This window comes from Dama dama, chromosome 11 (genome assembly GCF_033118175.1).
Source record: "Dama dama isolate Ldn47 chromosome 11, ASM3311817v1, whole genome shotgun sequence".
Classification (NCBI taxonomy): domain Eukaryota; kingdom Metazoa; phylum Chordata; class Mammalia; order Artiodactyla; family Cervidae; genus Dama; species Dama dama.
Genome location: NC_083691.1, coordinates 32,055,160 through 32,067,972, shown reverse-complemented (window position 1 = coordinate 32,067,972; position 12,813 = coordinate 32,055,160). Strand labels below are relative to the sequence as shown.

Below are 12,813 nucleotides of genomic sequence, written 5' to 3'. Positions count from 1 at the left end.
ACATGATGGTCTTGAAACTTAAAGCTTAAATTGACATTTTACTGAGGTCATAGATATTCAGCCTTTTCCTGAAATGTAGTTTTAGTTTCCTTGTCTTTTTTTGTTTGTTTTTTAAGCTCTTGAAGTAAACAGTTGCCTTTATGTATCTTCATGATTAAAACCTGGGAAGCTCTTTATTTTTCTATTCTTTCTAGTTTAGTATATTCTATAAACTAAGAAAATTATAGAAATTAAAATATTCTGAAGTAACCAGCAGGAACCACACTTCTTATTAATAGAACCAGTATTTTCTAATCTTCCCTCCCTTCAGTTTACCACATTGCTATAAATTGCTATAAATCGCTGAGATTCATTTTATCATTGGGCCAAATCTTACTGCTCTGACACAAGACCAAATTCAAGTAGTCATTTACTACTTTTTGTTCAACTGCAGCACCTTGAAGCATACATAAGGGAAATATTTATATTTCTAGATAAAGTTGATACAAATGAGAACTGTTCTTGGTTCAGGGCTTAGAATTCTGTTTTCAGAATGATCGAAAGTATCTAATTCTCTGCTACTACAAGTTTGAGAAATCCATGGCTTATTGGTGATTTTTAAGTTCTAAAAAATGTCAGTGACAGTTTCTCAGATTTATATACAGGAGAACATTGGTAAAAGAAAAAAATCCAAATTTTAAGGCTCATTTAGGCCTGTGTTTAATTAGTTTAATTGAGATTTTTGTTTACTTGGATAGATTTCACAGAAATTGTATAGTCAGCATGGTCCTCACCGCTTAAAATAAATCATTTATTATTTGTTATCACTAAAAACTGATTTGTTTTGTTTCTTACAGTCAGTTTTCTCTTTCTAGGCACTAAAACAGCAACAACAGAAGAAACAGCAGCAGCAGCAATGCAGGCCAAGCATGTCCATCTCCTCCAACCAGCACCTCTCTCTGAAGACTGTCAAAGCATCCAGTGACCCTGTACCTGCCAAACCTGGTAGGCAGACCGAGTGTCTTTTCAGCGAAAGTTTCTTTTCCAGTATTTTTGTATACCAAACTCATATGGTCTGTTATTTATTTTTAAATTATTGTATTTATTTACATAATCCTTATACTGCCAGATCCTCAGTATAAATCCTTCTAAGGTAAATGGGGAAATTTATGCAGAGTAATCATACAGTTATTTTAAAGTACATCATTGGGATTTGCATGTTAGAATAGGATCAGTGACTCATTCCCAAAATGTCTAACAATAATATTTGGAAGCCTCCTATTAGTAAAGCTGATGTTTCCAAGTTGCTCAAGCTGAACTCTTCACAAGTTCTCTCCTTGAAAAATACAAATCTTTCCTAAGAGTACATAACACCTTTGAGTTTCCATTGGACATATCCACAGGCCTTTGGATTTTCTGTTATTGTTGCTTATTTTCTTTTGAATTTAAACTGGTTGAGGTATAGGCTTTTTTATTACACAATCCAGTTCAATGCCAGCTTATTTATGGGTTTGCCAATTTAAACCATGTCTTATAGTACTTTACATTTTTGTTAGAAAGGAAATTTACCACTAGAAGCAAATAATGTGCTGGGAGGAAGAAAGGGATTTTATTCACTTTTGACTCCTAATTCTCAGACTCAGAACACATTTGCAGAGTCACGTTGCCTCAAACATAACTCCTTTTGGTTTGTTGTTCAGTTGTTCAGTCACATCTGACTGTTTGCAACCTTATGGACTGACTGCAGCATGCCAGGCTTCCCTGTCCTTCACCATCTCCTGGAGCTTGCTCAAGCTCATACCCATTGAGTCAGTGATGCCATCCAATCATCTCATCCTCTTTCATCCCCTTCTCCTCCTGCCTTCAATCTTTCCCAGCGTCAGGGTATTTTCTAAGTCGGTTCTTCGTATCAGGTGGCCACAGTATTGGAGCTTTAGCTTCAGCATAAGTGCATCTAATAAATATTTAGGATTGATTTCCTTTAGGATTGACTGGTTTGATTTCCTTGATAACCTTTTGGTTAGTATTGTATGATTTAATTATTCTTTTGATTGATTAATTTCCATCTATAACTTCAGGGTTATATATTTTTTCCCCTAGCAATATGGGAAGGAAAGCAATCTGACGGACAGTCAAGCAGCCCTCAGAACTCAAACTCTAGCTTTTCTTCTTCTTCGGTTAAAGTGGAAAATCATTTGCTGGGCCTGGGGAAGAAGTCATTCCAGAGGTCTGACAGACTCCACACAAGTAAGTAACTTTACTAAGGACTCAGTTCTCAGACATTAAATTGTCAACTCTGTGTTTGAAAATCATTACCTGCCAGGCTTAATTGCTGCTTCCTGTTCATCTTTGAGCTCTTGACTATTTTCATGTTCTTCCTTTCCTGCGTATCAAACTTCATTTCAGAATAAGATCTGTTATCAGCCTTTTTGTGGTTTATTTTTCTTTCTGACAAGAGGTTTCTTTATCCAGCATTATTTATATTTTATCTCTGTATACGTGGAAGGGCTTATAATTGAACATGGCAAACTGAACCACTTTTCCTGCTCCAAGTCCCACTAAAGCAAAAATATGGAAAAACAAAAGATTAAACCCTTTAAGAGTAAAGAAAACAAGAAGATAACAGATGGACAGGCAATATCACCAAATTTTGGAAGATAAAAACTGGATAGAGTTTTTCACAGAGCTGAGGAGCAGGTGCCTGTAAGAAGCAAGCCAGCTGAGCCTGTAGAACTCCAGAAGGGTTTAAGAATTAGAGATACCTTGTCTTAGAGAAGATGAAGCATAGGGTTGAAAAGAAGAACCTTCTTTAAAAGTTAATAAGAAACAGTTGGATGCCTTTGCTTAGCAGGAGACAAGAGGTTTATTTTGAGGTGAAATTAAACCTTACAGACTTTAAATTTAGAGACACCACACATAACAGATGAGGAGGCAGTGTACTGGAATCAGGGATATGAAGTAAAACACAAATACTGAATAGTGATCCTCCTGCTTATAGGTGTCCAGAATGTTAGTAGTGGGGCATGTTTCTATCTCTGTTACTTTGTTCCTCCTCCCCACCTAAGCATCAGCAGGAGATTGGGGGATTGGTACTTAAAGAAATTGAATAGCCTAAAAAAAAAAACTGCGCCAGCAAATTTATTGATTGCCAGCTAAAAGAGATCATCTGGAATCTACTTCTGTGCAGATCACTGGTCTACAAGACACACCCCAGCACAAGAATTTTCAGTCAGTCTTCTAGGATTTGTTACTAGGGATCATCTTTGAAGAAAACCTCCATCATGAGAGAATCTGAAATATAGACTCACAAAAGTAGAGATAAATCAGGAAGGAGAAAACGTTAAACAAATAACTTTAAAAGCTATGGTATTCACAGAAAGACATAAAAAATGATGTCGCATCCATGAAAGAACAGAATAATACTGTTTTAAAAATCAGAAAATAAAGAGTTCCAGGATATTAGATACTATGGGAGCAGAGATAAAAAATTCTAGTAGAAGTACTAAAAGTTAGAGGTTGAAAAATTTCCTAGAATATAGGTCAAAGGATAGATTGAAAAAGAGAGAGAAGGTAAAGTAGGAACATGAGTCTAGCCTGTCCAATGTCTTAAATAGTGGAAATGTCAGAAAGAAAGGCCAGAAATTGAAAGGGGGTAATAATGCAAGAATACAAGAAAAATAATGTGAGAAAATTCTGTAGAATTGAAAGCCACAGATTCCATTTATGTTTTAAACTGTGTTCTCAACTCCATCAGTGTCTAGAAAGACTGAAACCTTCCTATTGTGAACAGACTTCCTGTAACTGCTAAGCTGTTCATTCGTAACATTTTTAGCTGATACAGAGAAAATTGATGAAAATAATTATGGGAAGAGAAAAAGAGCCTTGGTGTAATTTATAGAGATATTTGAATTTTCCACTTTTTAGTCATTCTGTGTATGTGTTAAATTTATTATAAACTTCCTCAATTCCATTGGGGAAATGATCAAATCTCAAACATAAAATGCACTTTTTAGTATGGCAAAAGATTCACTTTTACAGACTTTATTCCAGTTTTGCAGGGGAAATAACATTTTTTTTTATCCTTTATGGATGAACAAAACTTGCTTTGTTTATTTCTAAGAACCTTAAGTGTTACCTTCTTCATAGTGTGATACTTTAAAGTAATGACAGCCATGGCTTTTTTGCACTGTAGAGCAAGGTATAGTTTAGAAAGAAACAGGAATGTGAAGAAGGCCCAGGTGATTCTTCTCCATGTTTTTACAGGGCAAATGAAGAGGACTAAATGTGCTGAAATTGATGTTGAGACGCCAGACTCCATTCTGGTTAATACAAACCTACGAGCACTAATCAACAAACACACCTTTTCAGTCCTTCCTGGAGACTGCCAACAGCGACTGCTTTTACTACTTCCAGAGGTGGATCGACAGGTGCGTTCTTTCAAGCGTATCAGCAGTTTTCTAACCCTTCTGGGGCTTCCTTCAGCCATCGCCTTTAGAACTCCTTAAGATTTTTAAAATGGATTTTGTGTGTACATGTAAAGAAGTGGTATCAAAGGTATTAATACGCAAAATATTATTTTTTGTAAGTGTTCTTAATTGGTTGGCCCTGTAAGGCTTATAAAGAAAAAGAACTCTCTTATCAGAAATGTCAGAAATTTGGAATAAAATTTATCTAGCTATCATATTAGGATGTAAACATCCACAGAATATAATTCAGAAGGAAGAATTGTCTTAAGACATTACATGGGGTGTTTCAATGGATCTTTTGATGAGATTAAGAATGTTATTTTCATTTTTAAACTTTTTTAAAGCACTTTTTGCTTTAATAATAAACTTATGATGTCAGCAAATTTGGAAGACCCAGCAGTGGCCACAGGACTGGAAAATGTCAGTTTTCCATTATAATTCCAAAGAAGGGCAGTGCTAAAGAATGTTCAAACTATCAGACATTTGTGCTCACTTCCCATGCTAGTAAGGCTATGCTCAAAATCCTTCAAGCTAGGCTTTAGACTTGGATCAAGAATTTCCAGATATACAAAGTAAGTTGCCAGCATTTGTTGGACCATAGAGAAAGCAAGGGAATTCCAGAAAAACATATACTTCTGTTTCATTGTCTACGTGAACACCTTTGACTATGTGGATCACAACAGACTGGAAAATTCTTAGAGAGATACCAGACTATCTTACCTGTCTCCTGAGAAACCTGTATGTGGGTCAAGAAGCACAGAACCTTACATGGAACAACAGACTGGTTCCAAATTGGGAGTAGAGTACAACAAGGCTGTATATTGTCTCCCTATTTATTTAATTTACATGCAGAGTAAATCATGAGAATTGCCGGGCTGGATGAGTTACAAGCTGGAATCAGAATTGCCGGGAGAAATACCAACAACCTCCTATGCAGATAATACCAATGGCAGAAGGCGAAGAGGAACTAAAGAGCCTCTTGATGACGGTGAAAGAGGAGGTTGAAAAAGCTGGCCTAAAACTCAGCATTAAACAAACTTAAAATCATGGCATCTGGTCTCATCACTTCATGGCAAATAGAAGGCGAAAAAATGGAAGCAATGGCAGATATTCTCTTCTTGGGCTCGAGAGTTACTGCGGATAGTGACTGCAGCCATGAAATTAGAAGATGTTTGCTTCTTGAAAGGAAAGCTATGACAAACCTAGACAGCGTATTAAAAAGCCAAGACATCTTCCAGAAAATTGCAGAAGAAGGTAAACTTCCAAACTCATTCTATGAGGCCACCATCACCCTAATTCCAAAACCAGACAAAGATGCCACAAAAAAAGAAAATTACAGGCCAATATCACTGATGAACATAGATGCAAAAATCCTTAACAAAATTCTAGCAAACAGAATCCAACAACATATTAAAAAAATCATACACCATGACCAAGTGGGCTTTATCCCAGGAATGCAAGGATTCTTTAATATCTGCAAATCAATCAATGTAATACACCACATTAACAAATTGAAAGATAAAAACCATATGATTATCTCAATAGATGCAGAGAAAGCCTTTGACAAAATTCAACACTCATTTATGATTAAAACTCTCCAGAAAGCAGGAATAGAAGGAACATACCTCAACATAATAAAAGCTATATATGACAAACCCACAGCAAGCATCACCCTCAATGGTGAAAAATTGAAAGCATTTCCCCTGAAATCAGAAACAAGACAAGGGTGCCCACTCTCACCAGTACTATTCAACATAGTGTTGGAAGTTTTGGCCACAGCAATCAGAGCAGAAAAAGAAGTAAAAGGAATCCAGATAGGAAAAGAAGAAGTGAAACTCTCGCTGTTTGCAGATGACATGATCCTCTACATAGAAAACCCTAAAGACTCTTCCAGAAAATTACTAGAGCTAATTGATGAATATAGTAAAGTTGCAGGATATAAAATTAACACACAGAAATCCCTTGCATTCCTATATACTAACAATGAAAAAACAGAAAGAGAAATTAAGGAAACAATACCATTCACCATTGCAACAAAAAGAATAAAATACTTAGGAGTATACCTACCTAAAGAAACAAAAGACCTATACATAGAAAACTATAAAACACTGATGAAAGAAATCAAAGAGGACACAAACAGATGGAGATACATACCGTGTTCATGGATTGGAAGAATCAATATTGTCAAAATGGCTATTCTACCCAAAGCAGTCTATAGATTCAATGCAATCCCTATCAAGCTACCAACGGTATTTTTCACAGAACTAGACCAAAGAATTTCACAATTTGTATGGAAATACAAAAAACCTCGAATAGCCAAAGTAATCTTGAGAAAGAAGAATGGAACTGGAGGAATCAACCTGCCTGACTTCAGACTCTACTACAAAGCCACAGTCATCAAGACAGTATGGTACTGGCACAAAGACAGAAATATAGATCAATGGAACAGAATAGAAAGCCCAGAGATAAATCCACGAACCTATGGACACCTTATCTTTGACAAAGGAGGCAAGGATATACAATGGAAAAACTCTTTAACAAGTGGTGCTGGGAAAACTGGTCAACCACTTGTAAAAGAATGAAACTAGAACACTTTCTAACACCATACACAAAAATAAACTCAAAATGGATTAAAGATCTAAATGTAAGACCAGAAACTATAAAACTCCTAGAGGAGAACATAGGCAAAACACTCTCCAACATAAATCACAGCAAGATCCTCTATGACCCACCTCCCAGAATATTGGAAATAAAAGCAAAACTAAACAAATGGGACCTAATGAAACTTAAAAGCTTTTGCACTACAAAGGAAACTATAAGTAAGGTGAAAAGACAGCCCTCAGATTGGGAGAAAATAATAGCAAATGAAGAAATAGACAAAGGATTAATCTCAAAAATATACAAGCAACTCCTGAAGCTCAATTCCAGAAAAATAAATGACCCAATCAAAAAATGGGCCAAAGAACTAAGCAGACATTTCTCCAGAGAAGACATACAGATGGCTAACAAACACATGAAAAGATGCTCAACATCACTCATTATTAGAGAAATGCAAATCAAAACCACAATGAGGTACCATTACACGCCAGTCAGGATGGCTGCTATCCAAAAGTCTACAAGCAATAAATGCTGGAGAGGGTGTGGAGAAAAGGGAACCCTCTTACACTGTTGGTGGGAATGCAAACTAGTACAGCCACTATGGAAAACAGTGTGGAGATTTCTTAAAAAACTGGAAATAGAACTGCCATATGACCCAGCAATCCCACTTCTGGGCATACACACTGAGGAAACCAGATCTGAAAGAGACACGTGTACCCCAATGTTCATCGCAGCACTGTTTATAATAGCCAGGACATGGAAGCAACCTAGATGCCCATCAGCAGATGAATGGATAAGGAAGCTGTGGTACATATACACCATGGAATATCACTCAGCCGTTAAAAAGAATTCATTTGAATCAGTCCTAATGAGATGGATGAAACTGGAGCCCATAATACAGAGTGAAGTAAGCCAGAAAGATAAAGAACATTACAGCATACTAACACATATATATGGAATTTAGAAAGATGGTAATGATAACCCTATATGCAAAACAGAAAAAGAGACACAGAAATACAGAACAGACTTTTGAACTCTGTGAGAGAAGGTGAGGGTGGGATGTTTCAAAAGAACAGCATGTATACTATCTATGGTGAAACAGATCGCCAGCCCAGGTGGGATGCATGAGACAAGTGCTCGGGCCTGGTGCACTGGGAAGACCCAGAGGAATCGGGTGGAGAGGGAGGTGGGAGGGGGGATCTGGATGGGGAATATGTGTAACTCTATGGCTGATTCATATCAATGTCTGACAAAACCCACTGAAATGTTGTAAAGTAATTAGCCTCCAACTAATAAAAAAAATTAAAAAAAAAAAAAAAAAAGCCAAGACATCACTTTGCCAAAAAGGTCCGTCTAGTCAAAGCTGTGGTTTTTCCAGTAGGCATGTACAGGTGTGAGAGTTGGACTCTAAAGAAGGCTGACTACCAAAGAATTGATGCTTTCAAACTGTGGTGCTAGCGAAGACTCTTTGAGAGTCCCTTGGACAGCAGGGAGATCAGATATCCTAAAGGAAAGCAACCCTGAATATTCATTGGAAGGATTGATGCTGAAGCTGAAGCTCCAATACTTTGGCCACCTAATGCGAAGAACTGACTCATTGAAAAAGACCCTGATGGTGGCAAAGGTTGAAGTCAAAAGAAGACGAGGGTGGCAGAGGATGAGGTGTTTGGATAGAATCAGTGATTCAGTGGACATGAACTTGGGCAAACTCCAGGACATAGTGATGGTCAGGGAGGCCTGGCGTGCTGCAGTCCATCGGTTCACAAAGAGTTGGACACGACTTATTGACTGGACAACAACAAAATCCAAAATAGGTTGTAGTCTTTAATAAAACTAAATGATACCTAGCAGAAACACTAAAGGTTTGGAAGAATCTGTCAGGGACCAGAGAAATTTAAGTTGGTCAGGAATAAAACATAGGTCTGAAACCTAGATTTTCATCGAGGAAGGAGGAGTGACTAGCAAGTCATTCTCCCTTTTGATCTTCTGTTTCCTCCTCTGCAAAAGATTCAGTATGATTTTGTAAGGTTTTTTCAATTCTGTGGTTTCTTTAAAAGATTAATTATTTCCAAGTATATACTATGTTTGAAGCAATGTTAGGCATTCCACTTTTTTCTAATCATTTAAAAACAGGATGAGAGAGATTTGTTTTACCTGTATTATAGTAAGAGAACTAGATATGTCCTCTAGTTTGTAGTAAGAGATTATAAGTAAGCTATACAGATCATTATAGCTATTTGACTATAAAGTCAAAACTAAATCTTTCTCATTCTGAAAATCATCTTTCTACTAGACTATACTGATACCAGTTTTTATATTGCTATGAATTAGCACGTGTGAAAGGTCAGATTCCATTTCTGGGGAGTCAGATAAGTCGGTGTAACACAAGCAGTAGGGACAAAGAAGTAATATGGATCCTTCCCAGCTATTGCTCTCCCTACCTTAACATTTCTTGGAGAAATTACAGCTTTTGGGATCCCCAATTCTTGGTTAGAACAAGTAAGGAGACTGAAGTTTTGGGAGAGGTTTTAAAGGACTTCTCTTCTTGCCTCTTATTGTTCTCATCATTTTTAAAGACTCAAGTATGTTAGGTTGGGGCTAATAACACAAGACCTAATAGAGGGTCTATCTGTAGAACTTTATTGTGGGCTCCTCCGAACTGTCTTTTGACTAATGGTCCTTATCCTCTTGTTAATGAGGGTCCTGTTATGTTCAGTTTTGGAATTAAAAGGCACCTTAGAACTTATCAGCTTTCTGTTGAGTGCAGGCCTGTTGTGTATTCTTAATAGGAGGCTATTTGACTGTCGTTTTCAGTTACTGTGGTGGGAGGGCATGGTAATCTGAGAATAGGGAGTATGGAATTTATTAATGAAATTATTAGTGAATGTATTCTCCTTCATTGTCAGATGAAATTTGGAGTTTATCCAAAATTCTGGTTATTGTTAGCATGAAACATTGGAAACCATATTTCAGTGTATGTAGTACCCAACAATGAAGAGTAGGAAAGCATTATTTAGACCAGAGGAAAGACTAAGGAAGGAGTGTGGATTAAAACACCTCTCTTCAGATACATTTGAAAGTCTGTCTATGGAAGAGGTAAACTTTATTTCTCCAGGAAACAAATTTGGAGTTAAAATAACCTTCTAAAAAAATAGAACTATTAAACTGTAGAATGGACTGACTTTGTTTTGGAGTAACTTGCTCAACACTGGACTATTCAGGGAGATGTTGAGTGACCTGTTCTCATAGGAAAGTCCGTTACTCCTCTGCCAAATCTATAGAATACAAAGCAGCAGTCAGCAGGCTTTTTAGCATGCAGATCAATTTCATCCCACTGCCTCTTTTTTTTTTCTTTCTTTTTGCCTCTTTTTGTGAATAAAGTTTTATTGGTACTCAGCTGCTTCAGTTAGTTTCTGCATATTTGTAGCTACAACAGAGTTGAGCTGTTGCAGCAGAGGCCATATGACCTATTTGTAGGCCATATGACCTATCTGTCCTTTAACAGAAAAAGTTTCTGCTCTAGAGCCAGAGGAATATCATCCTGATGCAGATAAATTTAGAAAGTAAAGTGAGTTGAGTTCCTTAATCCCTAAGATGTCCCAATAGTTACCTAAATTTTCTTCAAAACTTTGTGACTTTAAGCTTAAAATTAGTCTGTTAATCCATCAAGAATCTTTTTTATATTTCTCTGAAATTGTGGTTCAGTTTTGTTTTCTACTGACTCGATGGCCAGCTGCTCCAGCACTACATGTTTATATAGCCCTCCTTTTTCTTTCAGTTTGAATTACCATCTCTGTTATATATTCTGCTAGTTTACATGCTGTATGTATTTATAGGCACTCTTCTCTTTCACTCATTTCTTTGTTCACTCTAATGCTAGTAATAAGTGTTTTGATTGCAGTGAGTTTGTGTGGTATGTTTAGTAATTAGAAAGGCAGTTCCCCTCTCAGTTTTCCATATAAATTTAAAAATCATTTTATTAGTGAAGAATCTGCATAGGGATTCTGGTAGGAATCTAAATGTTACCTCTGAGAGAATGGCGGTTAACAAAATCGCAAATGTAAAGAAGAATCTTAAAACTTCTTGGCACGACATCACAAATCAAGTCAGTAGACAAATAAATGGAAGGAAATACCTTCAAATTATGTGGCTGTTTTACTGTGTATAACATGCAAAAGAGTCTCACAAGATAAAGATAAGGAGGCTTATTGAATAATGAGCAAATGATAGGAATTGGCATTTCACTAGATAGCAAATCTAAGTAGTCAATAAATAATCAGAAAGATTGACAAAACTAGTAGTCAGGATACAGGAAATTTTTATCATTTCAAACTCATTAATAGGTAGAAGTTAAATAGTGTGTTAATATCTCTTGTTCACAAGATAAGGAGTATGCTCATATATTTCTAGTAGAAATGTGAATTGTTTTAGCCTTTTTAGAAAATAATCTAACAGTCTTTAGTTATATACACACACAGATATTTCTTTGCTTTCAAAACCTGTCCCATAGATAAAAAGAACTAGTATATTCATCTTTACTGGAATGCTTATTGCAGGTTTGTTGATTATGGGAAAACACTGGAAGCAAAGTGTATGTTAATGATTAGGAAATTGGTACATGAATTGAGGGACATTCATACAATGAAATAATCTGCAGCTATTATAGTGGAGCTAAAACTATGCCAGTTGACTTTGAATTTTGTGAGAAATTGTATTATATGAGAAAAATAAGTTTCAGAGTAGTGTGTGTAATTTGTCACAGTTTTGGAAAACAATGAACCTTTTAGAAAAATCCTCTTATATATGTATTTATTTGCAGAAGATTCTTTAAGTATAACTAATCAAAGGGAATAGAATTGAAAGGAGAAGAAGAAAGATAAACAGGAAAGAAATTTTTTAGAAAGAAAACAATATTACATTATAAAATAGAAGTATCCATAATCAGCATGATATGATTTAGTGTTGTTTCTGTAAAATTTAATGTACACACATTCTTTTCTACAAAAGACAGGAACATCAAATTCCACATGTTAACATTTGGTTTTCTTCCTGAACTTTCTGTGGCTTATTCTTTGACCCAGGTTGGTCCAGATGGTCTGATGAAGTTAAATGGTTCAGCGCTTAATAATGAGTTCTTCACTTCAGCAGCCCAAGGCTGGAAGGAAAGACTTTCAGAAGGTAAGTGCTCAACTTTATGTGCCTCCTAGAATGTGTATGCATGGGGTGGGGGCATGTTGGCAGCTCTGAGCCTCAGTGGGTATTTGCCCAGTTTTGGAAGGCAAAGGACAGAACGTTTCATAGAGAAGAACTAGCTATTCTACGTGAAATACATTACTAGACTTTTATCTAGAGCATGTAACCAAATTTGGCTCCAGAAGGAGTTCAGCAAGATGTTTCTTCAAGGGTTTAAAGTTACCTGGGAAACTGAAAATATACAGATTTTTAGGCCCTATTTCTAAAGATTCTGTTTCATTATTTCTAGCTTCATGCCTGGCAGTTGAAATTTTAATAACCAGAATATAGAATGAGTTATTTCATGGTGTTATGAATCATGGTTTGGTAAACAGTGAGATAACTTCTTTCTCACTGCCCCATATCAATGAAACTAACAGTAAAAAGAATTACTAAGAGCTTTTAAAAAATCTGCTTTATTGAAAAATGTTTTACGTACTTCAGTGGCAGCTAGAGTGCTTTAGTAAATACAATTACCAAGAATTCCTAACTGTGGTCACTGGTTTGCCATGTTTCTAATTCTGATCTAACAGTTTTA

General features: G+C 36.2%; 1 protein-coding gene across 3 annotated transcripts in view; it reads left to right on the top strand.

Annotated features, from left to right (window-relative positions):
- Positions 1 to 12,813, top strand: part of ASXL2 (ASXL transcriptional regulator 2) — a 114,140-nt gene that overhangs the window by 86,207 nt on the left and 15,120 nt on the right. For all 3 annotated transcript variants that reach the window (XM_061154966.1, XM_061154964.1, XM_061154965.1), the window contains 4 exons: positions 855 to 984; positions 2,080 to 2,226; positions 4,243 to 4,406; positions 12,125 to 12,221. In XM_061154966.1, the coding sequence (XP_061010949.1) occupies positions 855 to 984; positions 2,080 to 2,226; positions 4,243 to 4,406; positions 12,125 to 12,221 (538 nt within the window). The remainder of the gene's footprint in view (positions 1 to 854; positions 985 to 2,079; positions 2,227 to 4,242; positions 4,407 to 12,124; positions 12,222 to 12,813) is intronic.